A 26,068-nucleotide genomic window follows, 5' to 3' on the forward strand; every position below is an offset into this window, starting at 1 on the left:
CTGAGTTGACATGAGCTGTTACAGGTAAATTAGATCATTTATTTTTTATCAAATGCTCAAAATCTACAAAGCAGGACAAAATGAAAGAAAAACAGTTACAGCTGTAACTTTAGACGACACAGTTACCAATTCAGGTTATGGCCAGCCTTACAGAAGTTCCCACACTTGGAGTAAGGCCTCACAATAAAGCTGTGAAAAAAAACAGAGGGGTTCATAGGAAATTTAAACTGCTTTTTATTCCCAAACATTTTGGCTTTAAATGTACCCCGAAAGCCAATAATTCTGGTTCAATAGTCAAAATCGAAAGACATGATGTGTGCATTCTTTGGTGAGAAGTTGCAAACATGCAAAGCTGTTTTATGGGGTCCCAACAAGAAAGCTCAGGATCCAGACACAAGAGAGACTGACAAAATATCTTTAAACATATGGTTATTCCCTGAAACTGTTAATGTTTTTAAAAGATGCTATTGTTACGCCTCACTTGACATAACCCTTTGAAGTGTTCCAGTCAGCTACCATCAAACATCAAACAAAGATGACATCGAAATCAGCCAATAAAAATTTATTGAGAATTGTTAACGTCTTTCAATGTACATGTGACATCAGCTAACATATATACACAGATATTTACCATAAACTATTATAAAAGGGGACATTCCTGCTCTTCGCCAAGTCAAAAGTATGTTCAGTGGGAAGTTTAGCACAGTTAACTCAAAATGTGCACCACATACACATCGGACTTGGGGCAGTTTATCAAAATCAAAAGTTCTACATCCTGTAACCCTGAGGTTTACTATCACATTATTCAAACAAGTAGTATGGAACAGAATGACACTGACTGTCGCCCATTCATCCAATTGGCAGTTTACTGATAATAGGGCCGGTAGCGGCCCTGATCTGGGTGGTGTGGCCCAGGCATTTGGCCCTGGGGAGGTGGACCCTGCATCCTTGGAGGAGGTGGCCCTCTTGGAGCGGGCCACATCCCAGGACTGAGCCCCCCTGGCTGGTTAAACGGTGGACTAAGTGTGCCCTGGTCTTCAGGGAACTGCTGCATGGAGTTGGGGTTATAGTGATGAGGTGGGGGTGCATTAACGGGAGGGCCGCTGTGCTGTGGCGGAGGTCCTGGGGGTGGGTGGTTGATAAAGGGGGGAATCTGGCCCATGATGTGCCCTGGTGGTGGCGTGATAGGTGGGGGAGCTGAAGACATGGGGGGAGGGGGGGCCTGGTTGTACACCATGTGAGGTGTCCCGGAGCCCTGGGGAGGATGTTGCATTGGGTGATTAATAGGGGGAGGAGGCGGAGGAGGTGGGCCAAAGTGCTGTTGTGGTGGCGCCATCATGTGGTGAGAGTGTTGTACTACAGGGGGCTGGCCAGGATAGTCCCCAGGATGGTGATGAGGGGGCTGATTGGGGCCAGGCCCTGCAGAATGGGGTTCCCTTGAAGTAGAGGAGTCATCTTGGATGGGCACAGTGATGAGATTGCTGTGTTTACGAGTCGTTACTGTGGAAATGCGGAATGTCTCAGGACCCAGAGAAGATGGTGGTGGGCCGTCATGAGGGGTTGGCGGTGGAGGCTGGCTGTAGGGGTCGTGACTGCCGTGCTGGAGCGGATTGGGGAGGTGAACATGATTCTTGGTTACGTGAGGCGGAGGCACGCGGTAGCGCTCGGGAACGTCAGGAGCGGGAGGAAGGTGCACAGGATCCTGGCGGCTTGCAGAGGACTTGGCAGCCCTCATGTGACGGTGGTTCACATGCGCCTGGAGGTCACGCTGGGACAGGTAGGTGCGCTTACATCCCGGCACGATACTGCACATGTACAGGGAACCTCGCTGGCACTGTTCGATGCGCTGGACTGGATCCGTGCAGTTATAGAGCGTGAGACTGAACACAGAAACAAAAAGCAAGATTAAAACATAAACACATCTGAGAAACTACAATACAAACCAAAATGCCACATGATGCTTCTCAGTTAATATCTAATAAACATCACATATGTCTCTACTGACAATAAGTTTTTCATGGTAAGACTTCTCTGACTTGTCTACATACTCTTGATGAAATTCAGATTCGTACGATGCAACAAATCATAAACAATCACAACACTTTCAAAGGTTTAAATGCCTCACCCTGGGCACATCTTGTCGCCTTTCTTCTCATGAAGCAAAGCACAGTCGTAGCAGAAAACGTGTTTGCAGGGAATCTAAGGAGTTGGCAACCAAGAGTTAAGACAAAAATCCCTACTAAAAGAACTACTGCAGAGAAGAAAAAAAAAACAGTACATACCATCCGTCCATACAGTTGAATAGGGAGACCGCATTTGTCACAGAAGTGAATCGGAACTTCATCCCTTTCACCAATTAAGTTTAACTAACAGAAAAGTAAAACGTTTAGAATCACGGGCAATTACGAATGAAACATACTCCAATAAGGTTTCTGGCAATCAAATATGGCCATTATGGACAGGTGACATACCTTATAGTCCCAAAACAGCGGTTGGGGAAATCTTCTCTGACTTGCAAATACATCACCAGCCTTTGTGCCACAATCAAACCGGTCCTCTTGCTTGAAGCCAAACTTATCTGTGAAACACAACAGAAAGAAGTGACGTATGGCTGAATAAGGAAGAACCCATTGGGCCATTCTAACTTATTTGTTCCTAAGGTGCCGTTTACACATACCCGGGTATTTTGAAAAACGAAGACCTTTCCCTTCGTTTGTGCCTTTCGTTTACACACAAACGGAGTTTTTTCCTCCGAAAACGAAGCTAAAAAAAAAACTCCGGCAAAAGTGGAGATTTTTTAAAAACTCCGTTTAGCGTTTGTGTGTAAACTGGTTGAAAGACGAAAACGGAGTTTTCAGAATGGAATGCGGAGTTGTCGTCATAGTACAGAGCCCCGCCCCTATCCACCATAGTGGCAGGATAACGCCATTCATTGTTTATCTGGCAAGCATGGAGGTACTAGCAGCATTTATTTTGTTGAGAGCTATACTCGCTTGTGTGATTTTGAAAATTACACTCCTACAAAGTATTGAACAACAAAGGCGCATTACGGCGCGGAGGGCAACAATTGCGGAGCTTCTGTTGGCAGACAGAGCCCGGCCATAACACCGCCAGCGACGGCGATTCTGGATTAGACCCGGACGGACTGCTTTATGGTGGGAAAATTTTGAAAATGGCTTTGTTGTCCCGGAGGAATGGAGGGAAAATTTCAGGATGTCACGATTTTCACTCCTTTCCCTAGCAGAACTGCTACGCCCGCACATCCAGGGTGAGAGTACTCACATGCGCGCTTCTGTTGATGTTGTGAAGAAAGTTGCCTGTCAGCGGTTCTCTATTAGGCTTCTGATTGGCTTGTGTGGAATTCTCATAGTTCTAACACTGCCACCGTCAGGCTTGGCGTAATTTAACAGCTCCTGATAGCGTATTTCTCCGGATCAATGTAGACGGGTTTTTTTTTAAAAACGGGGCTGTGTGCACGGGTTTTTTTTTTTTAAAACGAAGGTTAGAAAATATGCGTTTTTTAAAATACCCGGGTATGTGTAAACGGCGCCTAAGTAGAAGACAAGAGCTTTAATTTAATAATTCATTTTGGTTTTTTAACTTTCAGAGCATTGCATGGTCAGGCTCCACCTTACATCAGTGATCTGATCCAGTCTTACACCCCAGCTTGGGATCTGAAGTCTGTGGATCAGAAACTACTGATGGTGCCACGCACTCGTTTCCGGACCAGAGGAGACCGATCCTTCCAGGCTGTTGCTCCCAGGCTTTGGAACGATCTTCCGCTCTCTCTGCGTTCGATGGAGTCTGTTGACGCCTTCAAAAGGCAAGGGCTGCTATGATTGTCACCGAGTTGCCTTGGGCTTTTAAACTTATACTTGTATGTGCTTCCCAACTGTGTGTTTCTGTTGTAACTGTAAAGCGCTTTGTGACCCTGGTCTGTGAAAGGCGCTGTACAAATAACGCTTACTTACTTATTTATTTACAAGATCTTTAACTGGCTCTTTGATGGGAGTGGGACAAAATATAAATTTCTTGTTTATAAATCATGATCAATCTAAATTTCCTAATCTTTAAGTAAAAAGTAATTACAGTCAAGTATGTACTCGAGTAAATCACTCTCACAAGAGAAACACACATAAAACAACTTACTGATAATATGAGTGAAAGCAAATGAAAGAACGCACTGCCATATGGCTGAACAGGAAATACATTTTTGTCAGGGAGGAAAGAGCTCCAACTTATGAACTTCAACAAACACTGCCTGGAAGACGCTCACAAGACTGACATGGTTACTTCCTCACATCTAACCCAAGCATGTGACAATTTAAATGATTATGTCATGTTTAAGACAACAATATTAAAACAAATTGTTCAATTGGGATGCTCTCCTGCGCAGTGTGCCTACCATCTTCTCCAGTTTCAATTTTACACGGTCTGCTGCCTGGTCTCTGTGTGCGCGGTGGAGGTTTAATCCTTATGGGCTGCTTTGACAGAAGTTTGATGGGGATTCGTCTGCGAACGTCCAGGCCTCCCAAAGTCCCAGAGCCATCACTTCCTTGAAGATCATTGTCTGTTGACAAAAACGTTAGCACATAAAATGATACATTTATTTTGATTTTTAGAGTCACTCAAACGACATGGAAACATATCACCTGCACTCTTTCGATTAGATTTTTGTTAATATTGGAACGAAAAATTCGCTTACCAATGGTAAAAGGAACTCTGAATGACTTACCATGCTTTGGTTGCTTTATCTAAAAATGACCTCAAATTATGCAAAAGGGACTAAGTTTTAAGCGAGACTTCAGGAAAAAAACGCTTTAAGAATGTGCAAATGTGTATGGGAGGGCGTGATCCACCTTTTTAGAAGAGCACTAACAATAAATAATTACTTAATTTGCTAGAATAATTTGTTTAGAGTTCAAATCCCCACACAAATACACTCTTGGAACAGTATTGTTCCACTCGGTACCTCTTTTTAACCACACAAATTTAACATTTAGAAACAGTAACCTCAACAAACAGATTCTAAATATATAAAACGTCAATAATGACACACATGTATCAATACATATGCTGAGGACATGCTACGACATATTAACTCTTAAAAAATATGAGCCAGGACAGTTAGCTTGTATTAACATTCGTCAGCTAGCATTGGTACCTCAAGTCAATCGCAGCAAGCTTAATGCCCACCATCAAGTAAAAATGCAATCTTTAAATTCGTTATTATAAGAGATTATAGCCTACTAGATAAATCTAAATCTTAACGTTAACTTTTGGTTAACTGAAGTGATTAGCATTACTCCATTGCTAGCCATTTATTAGCCAACTTAACCATGCTAGCGTTAACGGTGAAATGGAAGGTAACCACGTTCCGTAGAAAAACTATATTCTGCCACGACGATTTGTCCTAATGCAAAAACACGCTACAATTATAATAGCCTTGAGAAAAATATATCTTAGAAATGAACTTTGATAACATCGGCCCTACTTTGCAATTTGCTTACCGCTTTGGTCCATGATCCAACGAGTGAACACAATGCATTGTGGGATACAGAGAACGAGCGAGCGAGCGAGGGAGAGAGAAGGACGTGAGATCAGAGCAGAGGGAAGGAAAGCAAAAAGGATGAGGGTAAAGTAAGATGGTTGGGTGAAAAAGGAGTACAAGCGGAAAAAGTCAAGAAAATATAATGATTAAGTTTCTATGGCTTAGTAGAACTAAAAGGGAACAAAATTAAAAGCCTAAATATGATCTGGCACTTCGCAGTGAGTACTAAATAATTCAATTTCATCATTTCCATTGCATTGAATTTCTGTCTTTTTTTATGCTTTGAAACACTTATGTCGAAACAAATTTCATAGATTTTAATTATTAAAAAATCTTGTAACTCAGGTGACATTTTGTCACACGTATTAGTTCAAGAGAGATGAGTGATGGGGAAAAATGAACACTTGTATTTCTATTTGCTGCCTATGAAATTCACATAGGTACAGCCCTCACTTGCTTTAATAAATTAAATCTTATTAAATTCTATTATCTAAACTGTTTTTTTTGTCAGAATTGTTGGCCCGATCGAAACACCGTGCGCTTATGTACACTTAAAATTTTAGGTCCTATTTAATAAATGTCCTCTCCATCAAATACTGAGTAGTATGCAAAACAACTTAATTGATTTTATGTCTCAGATGGTGAAATAAAAACCCAGTGAGATACGTCGATACCTTTAACTGTCGAATAAATTAAACTAAAACTGAGGTTTTAAAATAAATAAAAATGCATGTTAAGCCTCATACAATTCGACCTTTAGCTTAATCGAATATTTGGAAACAGCACTGTAGCCCAATTCTGTAATCTAAAATATTTTGCAAAGCTTAGAGCACTAGTGTCTGAAGTCCATGCACGTCCCCGTGTACGTCTCTTGCGCGCTCTTGTAACCAGGTCGCCATTTTGATTCGAAAATTATGACTGAGTTTTTCCTGCTTTGCATGCTAAACTTGAACCCGTGTTTGAATTACTTTGTGCGTGAGTACGAATCGTACCCTCTATATTTGTAGTAACGAGTAACTCTATTAATGCAAAGTAGCAAGTAATGCGGGGGAAGAGTTAATCTGATTGTCCCCAAAGCCACATTTGACTAACGTTAGCCAAGTTGAGCTAGCTAGCAGTAGCCTGTCGCAGACTGACCCCTTCTTCAAAACAAATCACTATTCGCTCACGGGCTATGTTAGCCAACACAGCTAGCTTGTAGTTAGCTCGGTAGCTAGTGACTTAATAGCTGACTGCTTGACGACAAAACTCTACAAAAAATCTAGCAGAAAGGGAAGGAATAGCGGCGGACTTTGAACCAAAGGTAAGTTTTTATCAGATAGACCGCCATGAGCTGCAGAAACTATCTAATGTTAACTCAGTTACTGCATCGACAAAGTTGAACCTAAGTTGGACAGCTATTTAAGTTCGCTAACTCCGATCAACACACGTTAACTGTCCGTGGCTAATTAGCTTACATGCTAATCAGCGGAAAGGAGGAACTAAAGTTGTCGTTAGCTTAGTTGTTTGCTAACTTCTCAACTTAATGCCTAAAAAGCTGCTGTCGACGTCTATCAAAAAATAATGTTCGTCAGTTGGTTGGGTTTGCTTTATGAATTTTGTTTACCTGTTAAGAATACATAGCGCTATGTAACGTAACATAATCGCTCTTAAGAGTCGGTAACATAACAATTAAGAGTCGGTGCCATCGAAATAGCCGTAATCCATTTCCCCCTCTTACATGAGCCATATAATCCTGCATAGTTTTTCAAATTATCTTTACTGTTTTTCAACAAATAAGGAAACGTTCAGTGGTGTTCGCTGTAGACGTTTGGAGTTGGCTGAGGCCAGCAGCAACGCAGTCTTTGCTGATATGCAGGAATCAAGCACACAGTCCGGGTTGTGACTAATTTATAGTTGAATGTGAAAGTGGGTTGTGTTTTTTAATATTGTTCCGATCGTCGTGTACTATGCTTTTCCTGGCCTTATCTGCAAGTGGTTCCCTAGTTGAGTTGAAGTAAACAGAAATCCGAGCTCCTAGAGCAAGTCAGTTGATGTGCATTTCATGCCAAGGCTATGGAAGGTCAGTTTACATTTATTTAACTGCACACCCGCGTATCTCTCATTGTTGGAACTGAAGAAAGAGACCCGCAATAGTTACAATGAACGTCATGAAGTGTGGATGCAGATATACACATTTCCCCCCCCCCTGTAGGCTAATTCTTCAATCCAAAGTACAACCTCTATCTTTAGCTGTCACATGTAAAAAAGAAAAACAGTTTGAAACATTCTGCCTTCAGGTGAAGGAGTGTCTTGAAAAGAAGGCAATCTTTACTGTGGGCTTAAAAGAAAAGTAACCATTTAGCTTTCTATTTAGGTGTTCCAAAGCAAAGTGAAATCACTGACCATTGTTCTCTGCAAGACCTTTTTGAATATCGTTTTTTACAACAACATACTGTGTATCAAACATTAGTTACAGATCTAGACCACCCATTTTACAACCTCTGATTATCTTAGTGCAAGTAGGCAACAGAGGGATGGGTAAAACTAGCCTTTGTTTGTCTTCTGAAGTGCACTGTTGCAGATCATTTTAGTAGGGCCTGTCACGAGGTATGCAGCGCAAAATGATACCTATTCGATTTCTATCTGTTGCAATTACAGTACATTCAACAAGTCGAGGAGGCTTCCCGTAGACATGTAGGCGTAGGTGTCACTGTTTTACTTTTTTTTATTTTGTCATCTACCTACGTCTACCAAACACAAAACTAAGGTCTAAACTTGAATTATCAATATTTTTGGGTCCAGTCTGGGTGGGGGGAGGGCTGGGAGGGGGGTGGTTTTGAGTGTGTATAAAAATAGAAAAAGTGAAAAATCTTTTGTAAACATTCTGAAGATTTACTGTTTGCATCTTCGATTTTTCAATAAAAAAGATTTATTAAAAAAAAGACATGTAGTTGTAATTCGCTTCATTTTACTCGTTTACTTTTTAGCTTGCTTAATTGCAGCCCGCTTCGGCTCGCAACATCCTCATGTGTGCCCTTTGTGCACTATTGTTCCTCTTTTCATCGTCTGTGATATGTGCCAGTAGACTGTTTTTGTTGAGGTTGCCTCTGGTGGGTTCTATTTTGGATGTAAAGTCAAGCATTTGCTTTCCTGCTCGGTGTCCACAGGGAGTGCTCCACGGGTTATTATTGCACTTGTGTACTCTGTAAATGTATGCCAGATGGACGCTGCTGCCCCTGCTGCTGCATGTGCGAGGAACGGTCCTCGTGAGGGGAAAAAAGGGAAAAAAAAAAAAAAAGGAGGAAGCACTTTGATTTCCTCCTTCGGTTTTACTTTCATGATCATCGGTTGATCAACAGTTGTTAGTATGTTGCTTAGAGAGACATGTTAGCTTTGACAAAGTCGGCTGATACAATGGTTTCCTCCCTGCTCGTGTTTTAGGCCGTTTAGATTAACTGCCACAGTAATTGCACGTGGAAAAACTAACCAGATGAAATTGCTTTGTCACAAAGCATCAAAGCTGTTTTCCATGATTTTAGATTAATTTTCCATTCATTATTATCTTAAAGTGGGCATGTGAAAGCCTCTGTTGTGTTGCTGAAACCAGAGAAGGAGAAGGTGACCAAATCTTGTTCGGCAGTTGTTCAAATACAGAGTGATCAATATGTGCTGTAAACCTGCCTGACCTTTAATGTCTCAAACGATTGAAATGTTTCTTGGGACATTTTCCAGCCTTAACACTGATGCATTATAAAGTTATATTTATGATTCTGGCCGATTAAGGCTAATGAATATTTTCATATGGCCAACTTTGAGCTTACTCATGATGAAAATTAGACAACTTCATAGAGGTGCAAAACGTCGGCTGCCCATCACTCAGGGGCTTCTTTTAGAAGCGCCTTAATTATTATTGGCAGTATTTGTATTGAGTTTGTGCAGGTGTGAAGTTCTGTCTGAATTATGTGCTCATAGAAATCTTGCCAATTAACAGCAAACCTTTCATTTTGTGCAGGTTATGGTGAGCCCCTCAGCGTCTCATCTCCTAAAGAGGCCTGCGTTTTAAGAGGAGACCCATGCTGATAAATGCCAGGCCTCGCCACACTCTCTGTTGTCTGCACAAACACAAATGCCTGCCTGCCCGTGGGGGAGGTCTGATTAAAGATATCCACATTTCATCCACTGGTATGTGTGAGCACTTAACAATGGCATTTCCGTTTTTTTTTTTTTTTTTGTAATTTTACAGAATATGATCCAGCTGTTATCCTTATTTTGAAGAAAGTAATTCCTCCGGTACTCCTACAGTTCTCCTAATTCCATTAAATGTCCGTTTTATTTTCTATAGAGGACCACTTGCTTACTTACAATTACTGCGTGACGGACATTGGCTCCACATTACTTCACAACACCCAGTTTCAGCCTCGTCTAAGTTAGGCTCTCTGTTATGTTAATGCTTACAGTTCGGTTTACCTTTGTTGGCCTTAATCTGCAAATGTGCCCAGACCATTGGCTCTCTTTTCACGGCTTCAAATGCATGATCTTCTCCGTGGTGCATGTGTTGTTGCTTCTTGGGCAGCATCTTATGAAAAATGTAGTGAAGTCTGTATGATGATATGAGAAGTAGTGCGCTGTTAATCCTTTAGCTTTCACACTTTTTGTTTGTTTACGTCAGTTTCTCTCCCCTGCTTCCTTCCCACCTACACTTCCACTCTTTCCCATTGTTTTGCCACTGCTGGGCTATTTCATCCATCTCCGTTTTCCTTTTCTTTTTTTTGTTGTCCCTCCCTCCGCACACTTGTCCCACGGCTCAGGGCTGTGTCCCCCATCCCAGCGGCCACCATGTTTTGGAAGTTCGACCTGCACACCACCTCCCACATCGACCAGCTGCTGGACAGGGAGGACGTGACGCTGCGGGAGCTGATGGAGGAGGATGACGTCCTGCAGGAGTGCAAGGCCCAAAACCGGCGGCTGCTGCTCTTTCTCTCCCAGGACCACTGTATGCAAGAGCTGGTCAGCCTCATAACCACAGAGCCGCCTGCTGACCTGGAGGAGAGGAGTCGCTTCAAGTGAGGCCTGATGCTGACACTCAGATCTTTATAGTAAATAATTGTGTGGTTAGAAACAGAATATCACGTTTATAAACAGCTACAATATTAAGTTTAGAAAGATTAACATTTTATTAAGTACAATAATGCTATTTTGGTTGCTGGAACATGCTTCACATCCAAAAATAATGCACGTAGAAAAAAGCAAAAGTAGAAAATGATTTAAATGTAAACAAACAAGTTCATTAACAGTAAAAATGCTGATTACTTGTAGACATCAAAGCGTTATATTTTTTAAAGAGTTGCTGGTTCAGTTTCTTGCAACAGCTGATACTGATATTTCTTACTAACAATACTGATACTTTGTTTCTGCAATAATGTTGCAGCTTATATAATTAAATGGGATTTAATGCTAAAAGTATCACTCTTTCATAGCTTTTTCAATATCTATCTGGTTTTTGCTTTTGTGGTCACGGTGACAAGTTTAATTTGGTACACTTAAAAACTTTTGTACTCTCGTTGGCATGACTCGCGTGACATGAGTAACTTGATTACAAAAAAGGTCCCCCTGTGCACTTCTTTGGTGGCTTATTTCCCACCGATGAGTTCTGCTCGAAACTAGAGAAATCAACACATAAAAACTTTACTGCTTTCATTGTAAAAACCACATTAGATTACCAAAGCAGCACACAGTCAATAAAACATCTCAGCAGAAAGCACCCGTTTTACACACGCAGTCCACAGAGTGGGCCAAACGCGAGGTAACGTTTCGCGTTAACCTTTAAACGTATACAGACAAACCGTAGCAAACTGCATGCTTGTTGAGATGGACGCTAGTAAAGAAAACAAAGCACCAGCAGACCACAACAAACCCCTTGTATGTGTAAACTTATTTGGCAATAAAACTGATTCTGAACTTAATTGAGGCTTGGACTGGCTAGTGCAGCTACTTTTCCATTTCTGTCCCAAAAGAAAAGCAACTTAGGTTTGTTGTGTTGGACAAATAGTGGCTACATTTAATGAGATGTAGCTAGAATTGTCCCACTACTTACTGCAAGCACAGTATTTTCCTTTTCTCTATCTGTGCCCATCAGAGCACCTTCAGCGTGGAAGCCGTTAATGTGAACACAGAGGCTGCCAGAGGGGATTTTTAAAGAATTTTTTTTCAGTGACTGCCGGTTAAGGTGTGGTCTGAAAGGAGAAGTTTGTTTTTTAAAATCTGGACCTTATTTCTAGCATAAAATACGTTCATCTAATCATCGATAACAGTTTGGTGAAAGTCGGATGCTATTTAGGCGTATATTCATATAAAGGGGCATCGGCTGATGCCCCTTTATATGAATATACGCGGATTTAAATAGCGTCCAAAGGACGCCGACCTTTACCAAACTGTTATCGATGATTAGATGAACGTATTTAATGCCAGAAATAAGGTCCAGAAACCCAAACTTCTCCTTTAACTGTTTTTTGTTTCAGCCTCCAGTTCTGGCTCAGCGCCCTGGCTGATAACAGAAAACAAAAGTAAAGGTGTATCTAAGGTTTTGTTATGAACTGAGTCGCAGTGAAACAGTAGTAGAAAGCAGAGACCGGAGGAGAATAGCAAACAGGTGTCAACTGTGGACACTGGTTGACAATGGGTAGAAAGCAAACACCCCGTGTTTTATAGTACTGTTATCAGTATTATGAAAATAAGTACCGTATTCTCCGAAATATAAATCACTCCGGAGTATAAGTCGCATCAGTCAAAAAAATGCGTCACAAAGAGGAAAAAACAAACAAACATATATAAGTCGAGTCGGACTATAAGTCGCACTTATTTAGACATTTAATTCACAAAATCCAAGACCAAGAACAGCCCATGTCCATGTCGATAATATGATCCGGTGACACTTACCTGCTTTTCTATGAACTCACGGAAACTGTCGACCTTGGCTTGGAAGTCTGCCGGCAGTTTCTGACACATCGTTGTGCGTGCTCTGATAGGGAGGCGGTTGCGTTGCATGAAGCATTAACACCAAGAAAGCCCGATGCAAAGACATTTATATTCATCTCCTTGGCAAGTAACAGGGCGTGGAGACGTAACTGCACAGTTGACAAGCCTCTCCCAGCAGTACGTTGCTCAAGCACCCACCTGTGGACTCGTTCCTCCAGCTCTGGCCATCTTGCTTTCAGCCCGCGATTAGCTTTCTTTGTTAGCATATAGTTGTCACGAGCCTAGAGTGTCCTCTCGTGGCTGCAGATGGCAATAGTTGATTACCAAAATATTAGTTTGCCCTACTTTTTATTTTTAATTTGCCCGTTTCCCTAAATCTGTGAGTTACACAAAGACTTCTTCTCATCCTCATCCTCTTCTTCTTGTAAGGTTTCCTAATATCGCTTGTGAGCTCCTGACCTCAGATGTGTCCATCATAAATGACAAGCTCGGCGCCGACGAGTCTCTCCTGGAGATGCTCTACCACTTCCTGGAGCAGGACCCGCCACTCAACCCTCTACTGGCCAGCTTCTTCAGCAAAACCATTGGCAATCTCATTGCCAGGAAAACCGAACAGGTAAAGCAAAAAAAAAACAAAAAAAAAACAACATCTCCTCGGTAAATGAACCCATTTGTGCAAATGAACAAATTCAGATCTATCTTTATCTGTTGAGTTTTACAGTTACAAAACATTAGATGCTGTGTCTTTTTTTTTCTCTCCAGGTGATTACCTTTCTAAAGAAAAAAGAAGGCTTTATCAGTCTGGTGCTCAAACACATTGACGCCTCTGCCATGATGGACCTGCTGCTTCGCCTCATCAGTTGTGTGGAACCTGCCTCTTTGAGGCAGGAGGTCCTGCATGTAAGCATCTAAATATGTGTTCCCCTTGTCTGCGTAAACACTAGCCATTAAAAAGCACTTCAAAATGAAATACCTTATTATTTCATCTTTCGTTTTGTTTTTCACTGCAGTGGCTGAATGAGGAACGGTTAGTACAGAGACTCACAGAGCTCATCCATACTGGCAAAGATGAAGAGGTGAGTGAGTGCGAAGCTGGCTGGGAGTTCGTGCGATGCTCTTTTTCTTGTCTCAACTAAGCTATACTTTAACTGAAACAATGCTAATCGAGGTCTCCCTGATTTCATTTTTCTTTTTTCTCTTTCAGAGACAATCAAACGCGTCCCAAACGCTTTGTGACATCATCCGCCTTAGTCGAGACCAGGCCAATCAAATGCAGGAAAATGTGGAGTCTGACCCACTATTGGCCGTGTTGGAGTCGTAAGTTTCCAGTGATTTTTCCGCACTAGGTCAAGAACAGGAATTCTAGAGGCGCAAATACTACAGTGGAAACGTTTTAAAATCCTATTATTTTATGTAGGGAACTGTATTTGTTGCCAGAACATTTTTTTTGTTGTTGTTGAGCATGTTTGAGTTTTACCTTTTACCCGTACCTGTGTTTTTCAGGCAGGAGAGTGTAGCGGGGCTTCTCAAAAACATGTTCGAGGGGGAGAGGAGTGAGGCCTCTGTCGTAAACGGAACTCAAGTGCTACTTACCTTATTGGAGACCAGAAGGTCTGGGTGAGTTTTTTTTTCTTCTTTCTTTTTCTTCTCTTTAAAAAAACAAACAAAAAAAAAACTGTGCATTTTTCAAGTTTAAAAACTATGTAAGTAAAATGAATTTTGGTACCTGGTTCTATGTTTCTGGTGTAGAAAAACTAAAGAAAAAATCATGTTGTAAATGGGTTTTATTTGCCTTTATTAAGCCATCAAGAAACTAGAGGAACCTGTTTTATTTGTAATGCATACCATCACAGTAACTTGAGTTTTCATCATGGAGAATGTCATGGCTGAATGGTTGTATTCATTTGCTTGTGTCTGCCAGGTTGGAAGGGTTGATGGATCTGTATTCTCAGGGTTATGAAAGGTCTTACACTGTCAACAGCAGTATTTTAAATGCCATTGAGCCCCATTTAAAGGACTTCCAGCAGCTTCTTCTGGATCCCCCCAAGGTAATACCCTCGACAAAGCTCATAGGCGTACTTTAAAGCAGTTTGAAAAATACCGAAGTAACCCATTACTTTGTTACCGCACTCCTCCACCCCGACTTCCCATTGTTTTCCGCTGCTATTGTCTATCTGTTATCGGTGTTGTGTCATTGGAACGCAAGATGTTGCGTTGTATGGTCAAAAACAACCGTTTTTGACCATACAAATCTGTCTCCTCCACAGAAAAGTGCAATATTGACGACCGTTGGCGTTCTAGAGCAGCCACTGGGAAACGCCCGCCTTCATGTGGCCCGGCTGGTGGCCGCCCTGCTGCAGACCAGTGCTCCCAGTATCTGCCAGGAGCTCTGTAATCTTTCCACCATGGACCTACTACTGGTAGGCTAAACTTGACTCGACGCGCAGCTTCATCGCTTCCCTTCCTTTCCTTTCTGGTCATTGTGTCACACAGTGTCACACAATGTTCCTGAGTTTCATTTGATTCTGCTTGTATTGAATATGTTGTGCAAAATTTGCACAAGGCTGGTCATGAGGCAGGAAGGCACCGAAGCCTTTATTACACCATCTGACCAAAGGGCAGTGGGTTTGGCTTCTGTGGAGCAGGTTCTGCATTTCAGTGCACAGGGAATTAGAGGCTCCGCTGTTGTGCGAGTTGAACAATGTGGCTACACTGCACAGGTCCTCTCTGGCTCTGACATTAACCTCAGTGTTTTTTTTTTTTGTTTTTTTTTCAAATAGTTGTATTGGAGGGGCATAGAAAGTGCATTTAAAGTGGCAAAAATGGTCTTCCAGCATTCTGTGTGCAAAGTTTTGTTGTTTTTCTTCCAGCAGTTATTTTCTTACTTTTAAATCTGCATTTGCTGCTCTGTGTTTACTTTACATATACTTGTAAGAAAATACCATGCAACATCTTGACATGCACGCACCCTTTTGCAGCATGTTACTGACTTTGACTCGCATCTCTCTTTTTTCTTGTGCAGGATCTGTTCTTTAAATACTCCTGGAATAATTTTTTGCACTTCCAAATGGAGCTGTGTGTGGCAGCTATCCTGAACCATCCCTCCTCAGAGGAGCGGCCCAGCCCAGGCCTCCAGAACCAAGACGGGAAGCCCGAAGCGTCCAACTCGGAGGTGCAGGGGGAGGAAGTGGAAACAGGCAGAGCCAGTGACCCACAGACCTCTATTCACGATGCCCTCGTGGCACATGTGAGTGGCTTAAGTAGCTTCATATCTCAAAATTGTCAAAACTTTAAAGAAAAGGAGGGAAAAAAAGGGAGAGAATTTACATTTTTTTTTTTTTGCATGGTCTCTTTCGACACAGTCATTTTGTGTTTGTGTTGAACCCCTCAGCTCTTCCAGAAGTGTCGGCTGGTTCAGAGGATCCTTGACGCCTGGGAAGAGAATGATAAAATACAGTGAGGACCTTTTCATGTGATGGTTTAGTTTGTGCTTAAAGGGATAGTTCGCCTCTTTTGACATGAAATTGTATGACATCCCATATTAGCAATATCATTTATGAACATTTTCTTACTCCCCGCTGCGTCCTGTGAGCCGAGTTCCAGCCTCGTTTTGGTGTTGATGAAGGTAGTCCGGCTAGTTCAAATCAAATTTATTTGTATAGCACATTTCATGTACAAAACAATTCAAAGTGCTTCACATAAAATAAAAGCATTGCAGCAGGGAGTGGAAGAAGCATTAAAAATACATAGAAGAATATAAAGAGAAACAAATAAAATAATTTAAATGAATTTAAAAACAAGCAACAGTCCAGATAAGTTAAAAAGATACTCTGCAGATTTCATGCATAGACACATGAGAAGAGAAATGTTTTTAACCTGGATTTAAAAATTTCTCCATTTGGTGAAAGTTTAACCTCCACTGGCAGTTTGTTCCACTTGTTGGCAGCATAACAGCTAAATGCTGCTTCTCCATGTTTAGTCTGGACTCTGGAGTCTGGACTCCCTGTTTGGCTAGGGTCGCAAAAATAAAGCGTTTTGCTTCTCAAAACAATATGCGTTCAAAAGAGTAATACATTTGCATCACAAAATCGTCCATCCAGAAAAAGTCAGACCTCACAATCGCTTGGCGCTATTTTCTCTCCCTTCGTATCACTGCGTGCTGCCGCCAGCCGCGCCTGTTACGATGTTTGCTGCTCGGTCTGCACGGTTTACACAGCCCGTAGTGATAGGAAGGGAGAGAAAATAGCACCAAGCGATTGTGAGGTCTGACTTTTTCTGGAGGGACGATTTTGTGATGCAAATGTATTACTCTTTTGAACGATATTGTTTTGAGAAGCAAAACGCTTTATTTTCGGGACCCTAGCAAACTAGCCGGACTACCTTCAAAAGAGGCGAACTATCCCTTTTAATGTATTTGTAATGAATCATATGTGAAAATTGTAAGTTTGATTCTTTATACTGATGAGATTACGCAACATTAGCACAATACAGATTTGTGAGGACGGTAAGGGCTGTCTAAGTGTGTAACTGCGGATTTCAGGGCTGATGGTGGCACCAGGAGAGGCAACATGGGTCATCTGACCAGAATTGCCAACATGGTGGTCCATAACCTGGAGAAAGGACCAGTACAGTCCCAGATCACAAACCTCATCAAAGGTAACAATGCCCTACAGTATCTGTGATGCCACATCAGTTTCCATTTGAACTTAAAAAGTCATTTAAGATTAACATCCCTGTTTGGGTTCATCTATGGCAGAGCTGCCGGAGGACTGCAGAGGTCGCTGGGAGAGCTTTGTGGACGAGACCTTGAGAGAAACTAACAGGAGGAACACAGTTGAGCTGGTGAAACTTTTATCTGCTGAACTTACTATTTCCCATGAATGAAATGCAAGCCTTTAAACTTCCGCTCATTCCATCCTCTTTTCTCCTCTAAGCCCTCCGTGGTCCACAGTAGTTGAGGTAGCAGCAGGACAGGATCATGCAGGCCAGTACAGTGTCAGGGCAGTTGGAGTGTCCAAATACCCATTTAATAAATCTGAAAATCCAAGAAACGGAAGCCACGTGTGTCTTAAATTTGTAAGCAACATTAGAGGCCCCCGAAAACATTTTTTTTTTTTTTTTTTTTTTTTTTTTTTTTTTGCAGATGTCAGTGAGGACGGACAGGATTTGTAGTCTGCTGGTTTGTTTTTGTTTAACTGCGTGATTGCAAATCCCAGGTGGGAATTTACACAGCAGAGAACCCTCTAAGCCTGAGGCGCGGGTATGTTAGTTATCACCGTGCTCAGAAGGACACGCACCAAATTTAGGAACACCGTTTAAATTAAAGTGTAGATGTAGTGTGAGAGGACGGTCTAAATGATCTTTTTTTTTTTTTTTTTTTTGTACTTTCTGCATATCTAATAAGAAACGGAATTAGGATAAAGAACAGGGGACAGAGTTGGAAGATAACGATTGCAGTCTTAAGTCCAGGATCAGTTTCCCATTGTTTCAAAGTACCCGTTTGTTTTCTTTTCCTTTTGCCGCACCATCTTTCCTTTTATGTGTGTTCAATTTGATGGCCAAACATGCCTTTTAAAGTCACCGGGGATCGTTAATAAAGCGAGCACTTCTCTGCACTGTGTTCTGCAGGTAAGCACCCACAACATGCACTCATCCAGCGAGGATGACGACATGGAGAGCCCCTTCCCCAACGATATGTCTCTTCAACAGGTAAAAATGACCCCCCCCCCCCCCCCCCCACCCCGGAAAAACAAACGGAGGAGAGTTTAAGAGTTTAGACGGCGGTGCCCCTAACGATTGTCCCCTTCTGTTTGGTCTTCCCAGGCGTTCTCAGACTATCAGATCCAACAGATGACTGCCAACTTCGTGGATCTGTTCGGGTTCAACGACGAGGAGTTCAGCGAGCACGATGAAAACATCAAGTAAGCTGACAATGGTTTTTCAAGTCGTAACGGCTGCATTTTGCAAATTGTCTCTAAAACAGTCGAGAGATTCCGAACTGATTTTAATCCTCTGCCTTGTGGGCTTTTCTTTCCTTAGTGCCACATTTGACAGAATTGCCGAAATAAACTTCAATCTCGATGCTGATGATAATAGTGTAAGTGTTCTATCTTTTTAAGCTACTTTTACTTGGATTTCTCACCTTAAGCATTTTCTTTCGCCGTTGCCAGTGTTGACGCAGCGCCGATAACGTTGCTGCTGTTTGCAGAAGTTTCGAGCATTGTCGCACTGTTGCTGAATTTGCTGAATCACTTGCAGCTGTTTGCTGCAAAAGTGTTCTCGTCAATTCTGAGAATTCTATGAAAATTCTTTTGCTTTACATGCAGATGTGATATTTAGGGTGCTGCCAAGCCTTATTTTGTGTCATGCTGCCGACACGTCCGTTTATCCGGCTTGATTGGTTTGTTTTCCGCAGGCCAATTCGGCTGCGTTTGAAGCGTGCTGTAAAGAGAGGATACACCAGTTTGATGATCCTGAAGAGGAGGAGGACATTTGGGAGGAGAAGGAGATCAACTATGCAACACAAGCTAAATCCAGAACAAGGTGAACTTGATATATATTTTTTTCCCCCTTCTTTATATTCCACATATATTGTTCTTTAATCCTTTTTTTTTTTTGTCCCCACTTGTTTTTAATTGGTACTCTTTTTTTTTTTTTTTTTAAGGTTTGGGGTCTCTCAAACCTCAGAGGGAAGCTCCAGAAACAGCATGGAAAATGGAGGCCGGGAGAGGGATCGTGGGTCTGAATCTGACGAGGACGAAGATTCCGAGCAGAACACGTCAGATGCAGGTAAAACTTTGGACAGCAGCTTCCTTTGAAACGCAGCAAATGGGCGTAAGCTTATCTCCGTGATGAGGTTTTGTCCTTTTTTTTTTCTACTATTTTTTTTTCTGTTTTTGTCTCTAGGTCCTGGCTGGACAGCGAATTTCAGGGACTCAGGAGGGACCGTTGCATCCCAAACCCCAGCAGGGTGGGAGAGCTCAGGTGGGAGTGGAACAGACCCACAGCAGACGGGCTGGGCCAACTTCACAGAGTTCCAGCCTTTTACCGGGTAAGAAACGAACCGTGTAATCAGTTTTGTACTGCTCCTGAATGAGGCCTGAATGGTTTAAACTTCCACATCAGGGACTAAATGCCGTGAAAGTGACACAAGTGACGGCTGCCAACTGTATTTTCCTTCTGTTTCCTACAGTACAGAGACCGATCCCAGGTGCAGCTCTCCTGTAGACGGCGCTGATGGAGATAAACAAGCCAAACAAAACCACGACAACAGCGGTGAGTGTTCACATCCATTTTCACCTAACTTTAAACTGAGCTCCACCATCTTGACTGGGGTTTGTAATAGATTTTTTTTTAAAGAGGATGGCAAAACTATGAATGAATGAATGAATTTATTTGACTATTTTTTGTAAAATCATGGTACAGCAACTGAACCATACATTAAAATAAATAAATAGTCAGGGATAACACAAAAAAGCCCTAAGGCTTATTTCCATTGTGGTCCCTGGATGGTAGGAAAACAAGGGCAAGTATGGCAGCATTCTTACATACATACATACATGCATACATACATACATACATGCATACATACATACATTCAAAAACATATAGAAAAAGAAATACATTGAAATGGTTCTGAATACACCTGTCTAGTATCGTTGTTGAAACCATTTTTTCAAGTTTCGCTTGAAACAGTCTAAACTACTTATTTCTTTGAGTGGGCCAGGTAACCTATTCCACAGTACAGAACCAACATAAGAAAAACACTCTTTGCCCATGTTTGTCTTAACTATGGGAGGGACTAGATCTGTTGTGCTCCCCCTAGTGGAGTAATGATGAACTTCATTTACTTTACTAAAATAGTTTTTAAAATACTTTGGAACCTTCCCATACACAATCCTGTGAACCATGCACAACTGAATCAAAGCCACTCTATCCTCCACCTTCAGCCATCCCACCTTATCAAAATGGGAGGACTCAAGGTGGGTTCTCATGGGGAGATCCAAAACCAGTCTAATTAGTTTATTTTGTGATGTCTGTAGCCTGTGTTTCAAATTCACTGTCAAACTATTATACCATGAGCTACACGCATAGTCGTCTATCTCAAACAAGTATACAGTAGGGGTGGGACGATATGCTTTGGTCACGATTCGATTGTATCACGATTCTTGATAATTGCGATTCTCCAAGTATTGCGATTCGATATAATCAGTAATTGCAATTTTCTTCCTCCTTAAAAAAGTTGAATCATACACTTCTAAAATGAATGTCATTCCCATAAACAATGCACATCAGTCTGTGTCAGTCAGTCCAGCAGCTGACATTTATTTCAACTGAGACAAAAAGAGGCATTTTTTTAAAGTTTACAGTTACAAAATGAATGGAAATGTCCACACAGCACAAATGTGGGCTAGTTTTAACATAACTTAATGTGATGAATTGATGAAGTTTTTCTGGACACGGATACGACGTAATATAATCGATTCAGGGGAGATAAATCGATTTTTAAAATCATCCCATAAAAAAAATCGCGATATATACACAAATCGATTTTTTTTTTTTCGCCCACCCCTAGTATACAGTTATTGTATGCTTATTTTTTTTTTTGTCCTGTCTGTGTGTATCAGCAGATGTTAGTGCCTCCGCCGGTGCTTCGCCAGCGGGAGAAGGGAGGAAGGTTCCCCTTGTGGCCTCAGACAGCGGCTCCTCCGGGGAGTCCGACAACGAGGACGCCGACAAAAACGCCGGGGCTCCTCCGGCTGCAGCGATCGCCTCGGAAACGGCCCCCAGCAACAAGACAGCTGACCTCAAAAGGTTGGCATCTTTTAGCCGAAAGGCCCGACGCTTTGTCTGCACAGACGGCGTAGTTGCCCGTAGTCGTTCTGTCTCGGGTCTGCACAAGCAGTCAACAGGAGATCAGGTACGCCACTGAGCTGCGATTAACTGCAGCGAGGAGCTTAAAAAGCAGAAAACTAGAAGCTGGAATGGTAGTTCCCTTTGTTGACCTGTCCACTCTGCAGCCATATAGAGAAAGCGGGTGTGTGTGTTTCTGTGTGTGCACGTATATATAAACATCTATATTTGAAACATAATTACCTACCACATTGATGTAATTACAGTCTGGAGTGGGATTTGAAATTACTGGATGCATTCAGTTTTGCTTTTCTAAGGAAAACACATCTCTGTTACTCTGAAGAAACTTCTGCTTAAACTGAAGCCCCTTTCACACTGCGACCCGCTACCTTAGCGGGTCCAAATTGCACCTTCGACCCGCGTCGAGCAATGTGAACGCTTGGCGTGTTGGTGACCCGTGTCGCCTGAAGCCGAGTTCAGGGGGCGTTGCCTAGTGGCAGAGCGTCACACCAAACACATACAATGCTGGGCGTGTACAATGACGTAGGCACAAGCCATGAGTCGGAGGTAGGGTTAAATACACCTGTCTGCATTAAATTTTTCAAACAAACGATGGCGGGACACCTTGAGAACTCATTTTTGCAATGCAGTTCATGGAGATGTTACTTTACGGTGCGTCTTGCTGCGTGGGAAACCGAGCTCTCCCATCTTTCTCGCCAGCCCTTCCAGCAGAGGGCAGAGGTCCATCTTTCACCGTCCCCGACATGTGGCGGAAAATAACGTCCTCTGCTCGGGGGCTGAGGAGCTCGCGGACCTCCTTGTCTCACCAGTCGGTCATATTAAAAAATATCTCCAACTTGATGTAGGCTAAAACAGAGTAAAACGTGTCCTCACCTGTCGCTGTTGTTCTGAATCAGTTGTCCATTCTGTCTTTTAAACTCCTCACGTCACGCCCACGTCCGACCCGCGTCGATTGTGTTCACATCAAACTCGGCTCGGCAAAAAGACTAGGGTCCGACGCGGGTCGAAAGGCGAGTCGAGTTGACGCGGCAGCCCGGGTCGGCAGTGTGAACACAACAGCGGACACGCTAAATTCGCGAATTAAACGCGGGTTATTTGGCAGTGTGAAAGGGGCTTGAGATTCACGAATTCAGAAGGAACAACTGGAATCTAGTTAAGTGACAGAGACGATTAGCGTCTGTTACGCTACTGCAAGTAATACAGAAAGAGAGTTTGATTACTCAGTAGCAGAGATGGGACCAAGTCACACATGTGCAAGTCTCAAGTAATTTTTTTTTTGGGCAAGTCAAGTCACCTTATTATTGCAATTTTACCTTCAGAATCTGATCTTAATAAAGTGAAAACACAAAGATATAAGTAACTGTCAGTAAACATCATTGGCCAATGTGTCCAACTTGTCCACCCCGTATCAAATCAAGCTAACGTTAGCTAACTACCGACTAGGCTAACAGGATAATATTAGCTAATTTGACAAGCTCTTACTGGTCAGAATGGATCTTAAAATGATGAACAAAGTTCGAAGTTATGCTAGATGCTTAACGCTCAAGTCATTCAAGTAATCGTGTCTCAAGTCAAGTGCCGAGTCTTTAACTTCCAAGTCCGAGTCGAGTCTCAAGTCTTTTATTTTTTTTGTCAAGTCACAAGTCATCAAAACAGCAACTCGAGTTGACTTGAGTCCAAGTCACAGTGACTTGAGTCCCCATCTCTGCTCAGTAGAAGTAAAATAGCTTATTGTGTGTGTGTTTATCTACAGAAATAAAGATAAAATAACTTTTACTGTGTTTTCACAATCATCTGACCCACTTTTCACATGAGAAGTGGCACCTGTAGTACTATGGATACCGCAGTCCCACATAGTTCAGTGGAGAACGCGCCATTTCGCCGTCTTTTTCCCTCCCGGATTAAATTTATTCGTCTTTTGAGGTGGCAGAGCCACCTTTTTCATGGAACTGACAATTGAACACTATGCGTTTTGTGTAGTTGATAAGAAACGATGAGGTAAAGCGTAATCTTCACCCCAAACTGCACATTTACAGGCCCATAAAAGGCGAGGCCATCGGAGCGGCCATCTTGTTGCGCAGTCTTGTTTTTTGGTCAAATTGCACCAACGCAGCCATTTTGTCCGGTGCTCGGTGTTTCGTTTCACCGTGTATCGATGAGCTCACTAACCGCAAGCTGTGCCGTTTGGCTGTTCCCTGCAGTGAGGAGTGTCCCGTGTCTCTGGAGAAACTTTCTCTGTCGGATCCTCCGACAGCTTCAGAGCAGCCTGCTGAGGACTCGCCTGCAAACACACAGACTGATAAGAAGTAAGTGTCCACGGGTCCAAACTGCATTAAAGTGCTGGTATAGAACTGATTTATACATTTATGCTGAGCATTTGAACGCATTATTTAGATTTTAAGTTCCCAAACATTGGGTGCAGTTGAGCTCGAACATTTGTTGGTGGATTAAAGAAGTTGACATTTTAAGTAAGGAACAGAGAAAAGAAGTGAAACGCCGCAGCGGTGTGTTGTGGTTACCTCCCGAGCCAGAGGAAGTCTCCCAGTCGGAACAAAAAAATGGGCCCATCGGTGTGGGCTTTCCTCTGGTGACGGCGAATTTTTCATTCTACCTTCATGTTCCCATGAATAGATCTGATCTTCAACACTGTCAGATGTCATTATGGCTGTGTTCAAAACCGCATACTTCTCCTACTACTCCCACTACTCATGCTAACTTTTTGAGTTAGTATGCGAGTTTGAGTAAGCGAGAAGTTCCCGGATGCATACTAGATTCGCCGAATACGATACAACTGGTGCTTTTGTTTTGAAAACAGGAAGTGAACCTACCCTCGTTGTAGCTAGCTTGAAACTGCCATTTTGACAGGAAATGACGATCGGCGACGTCACGTTACGTTGCATCTTGGGTAGTTTGAGTATGAGTAGTAACCTCATGATGCATGCCCAACATTTCGGCGAATCTAGTATGCATCCGGGAACGTCTCGCTTACTAACTCAAAAAGTTAGTATGAGTAGTGGGAGTAGTAGGAGAAGTATGCGGTTTCGAACACAGCCCATAACTCGTGTTCATAGACCTGAAAAAGGAGCAGTTAGTGCGATAGGACCAAGATCTCCTCGGGCTCTGTTTTGCATCTGAGTGTTTCTCTGCCTCACAGAGAGGAGACGCCACCGGCTCAGGAGGTGTCAGTCAACGGGCCGGTGTGAGGACGAGCGGACGCAGAAAACCCGCCAGTGACGGCGCCGCAGGCCGCCGGGCCTCCTCCAAGAGCGACTCCCCCCGCCCCTCCCCTCCAACGACCTCACTGCAACTATGGTGTTTTTAACCGAATCACTCTGCCACGTTATTGGACCCGGACACTGCCAATCAACCCCAATAATAAGGTGGCAGAACTTTTAAAGAGGAAAACAAAAAAAAGAAAGAAAAGCAAAGGAAAAAAACAACAGACAGAAAGGAGTTGTTTTTGTTTTTTGTTTTTTTTTCGCCCGATGTTGCACATAATTACGTGCGGTTTTAATGTAGCAGCGGTCTTTGAAATGACAGAATCGGGGGTAACGTCGTCTTTGTCGTTTTTGTTTTTTTAATGTCCTGAAAGATTTTTCTCCTCCTCCCCATTGATAGGGATTTTACATGGTCACCCCTGAATGGATAGCACAGGCTAACTTTTAACAATGCCTCAACAATAAATACCTGTTTTTGTTTTTTTTTGGAAACTTTTTTTCTCTCTTCAAGCTTAAGAAAAAGCACTTATGCAGCCATTTACTGTACATTATAGCACAATGTAAGTGTTCATCTCTGCTGGCTGTTTTATCTGTCCTCTCTCACCCAGATCAGGACTTTGACCCTGTTTTTTCCCTCCCTCCCTCCCTCTCTCCTTTTTTCTTTCTTTCTTTCTTTCTTTTTCTTTCTTTGTTGCTGTTGATAAAAACATACCTTGTTGCCGTACATCACCAGGTCTGAATGTTTTCAGTGCTCTACGAGGGTCTGTTGTGGATGAGGGAGGGGACAGGTCGATGAACCAGAGCTCTAATAGTATTACTGTCTTTTGCTCATGTGCAATAATGTCAATGCCATTTTTATTTAAAAAAATGAACTTTTTGGGGTTATTTTTTTTTTTTTCCCTCGTTTGTTGCTTTTTCAAAAGAAATCAGTCCAGCCTTGGAGAAAGTTTATGGGCAAACAAATTTGGAAATAATTACAAGCCGACTTTTCTGATTTTTACCTTTAAAAAAAAAAAAATGTTCTTCCTTTTTAGTGCATGTATAACCGGTTCTCTGTTGACCTAGCTAGTGAGCTAAGACCTTCTGATTGTAATGACCTTTTAAGTTCTTACTGCTATCCCCTGAAATCAACCAAACATTATCTACCTATATACAAATATTATCTCCATTTAAAAGTAATTTTACAAGCAATTTTGAGATTACCATTGTTGTCTGTTCCTTTTTTTTTTTCTCCTCCTCTCTCCATCAAGCACTTACTCACAGGGCATGAGCGGTATCTGGTAAGAGTGACGCTGTATGATGATGTTGTTGTTTTTATTTGACCCCCCCACCCTCCCTCCCTTTTTTTTTGTTCTCTTTTTCTTTTTTAAGGTTTTCTTTTTCTAACCAGCAGGATTGGGAAGCAGGAGTGTTGGGAGGTCTGGGTTCTGGAGAGCTCCAGGCCTCTTTGGTGTACTTATTTCAAATC

General features: G+C 42.3%; 2 protein-coding genes across 5 annotated transcripts; one reads left to right on the forward strand and one right to left on the reverse strand.

The window, feature by feature from the left end:
• Positions 1-547: 547 nt before the first annotated feature.
• Positions 548-5,566, reverse strand: cbll1 (Cbl proto-oncogene-like 1, E3 ubiquitin protein ligase). The gene is made up of 6 exons (XM_075471939.1): positions 5,511-5,566; positions 4,406-4,570; positions 2,472-2,578; positions 2,283-2,366; positions 2,126-2,199; positions 548-1,880 (listed from the first exon to the last, which is right to left on the reverse strand). The coding sequence occupies exons 1-6, from the start codon at positions 5,521-5,523 to the stop codon at positions 866-868; spliced, it is 1,458 nt and encodes a 485-aa protein (XP_075328054.1). The 5' UTR covers positions 5,524-5,566; the 3' UTR covers positions 548-865.
• Positions 5,567-5,661: 95 nt separating this feature from the next.
• On the forward strand, positions 5,662-25,802 carry ppp6r2a (protein phosphatase 6, regulatory subunit 2a). Of its 4 annotated transcripts, none has more exons than XM_075471936.1 (24): positions 5,662-5,769; positions 9,546-9,715; positions 10,342-10,596; positions 12,938-13,124; positions 13,271-13,408; positions 13,519-13,584; positions 13,713-13,825; positions 14,012-14,125; positions 14,430-14,556; positions 14,776-14,928; positions 15,531-15,755; positions 15,900-15,964; positions 17,049-17,164; positions 17,265-17,350; positions 18,137-18,217; positions 18,332-18,429; positions 18,548-18,605; positions 18,924-19,051; positions 19,173-19,297; positions 19,415-19,559; positions 19,701-19,783; positions 21,136-21,322; positions 23,584-23,688; positions 24,537-25,802. In XM_075471936.1, the coding sequence occupies exons 3-24, from the start codon at positions 10,370-10,372 to the stop codon at positions 24,583-24,585; spliced, it is 2,676 nt and encodes an 891-aa protein (XP_075328051.1). In that variant the 5' UTR covers positions 5,662-5,769; positions 9,546-9,715; positions 10,342-10,369; the 3' UTR covers positions 24,586-25,802. The 4 variants fall into 4 exon arrangements, with proteins under 4 accessions (XP_075328051.1, XP_075328050.1, XP_075328052.1 ...); XM_075471935.1 differs by lacking the exon at positions 5,662-5,769 and adding an exon at positions 6,441-6,854; XM_075471937.1 differs by lacking the exon at positions 5,662-5,769 and adding an exon at positions 6,441-6,854 and having other exon boundaries at positions 21,139-21,322.
• Positions 25,803-26,068: the final 266 nt, after the last annotated feature.

The sequence above is a fragment of the Odontesthes bonariensis genome, chromosome 8, assembly GCF_027942865.1.
Source record: "Odontesthes bonariensis isolate fOdoBon6 chromosome 8, fOdoBon6.hap1, whole genome shotgun sequence".
Lineage (NCBI taxonomy): Eukaryota > Metazoa > Chordata > Actinopteri > Atheriniformes > Atherinopsidae > Odontesthes > Odontesthes bonariensis.

Excerpts from the sequence above, each read along its gene's own strand:
- cbll1 (XM_075471939.1), bottom strand. Across the intron at positions 2,200-2,282 it reads TTCAACTGTATGGACGGATG|ATTCCCTGCAAACACGTTTT; the intron begins GTATGTACTGTT and ends CCAACTCCTTAG. Across the intron at positions 1,881-2,125 it reads GGCGACAAGATGTGCCCAGG|TCTCACGCTCTATAACTGCA; the intron begins GTGAGGCATTTA and ends TTCTGTGTTCAG.
- ppp6r2a (XM_075471936.1), top strand. The coding sequence starts at position 10,370 with ATGTTTTGGAAGTTCGACCTGCACACCACCTCCCACATCGACCAGCTG. Across the intron at positions 18,606-18,923 it reads TCGATGCTGATGATAATAGT|GCCAATTCGGCTGCGTTTGA; the intron begins GTAAGTGTTCTA and ends TGTTTTCCGCAG. Across the intron at positions 19,784-21,135 it reads ACAAAACCACGACAACAGCG|CAGATGTTAGTGCCTCCGCC; the intron begins GTGAGTGTTCAC and ends TGTGTGTATCAG.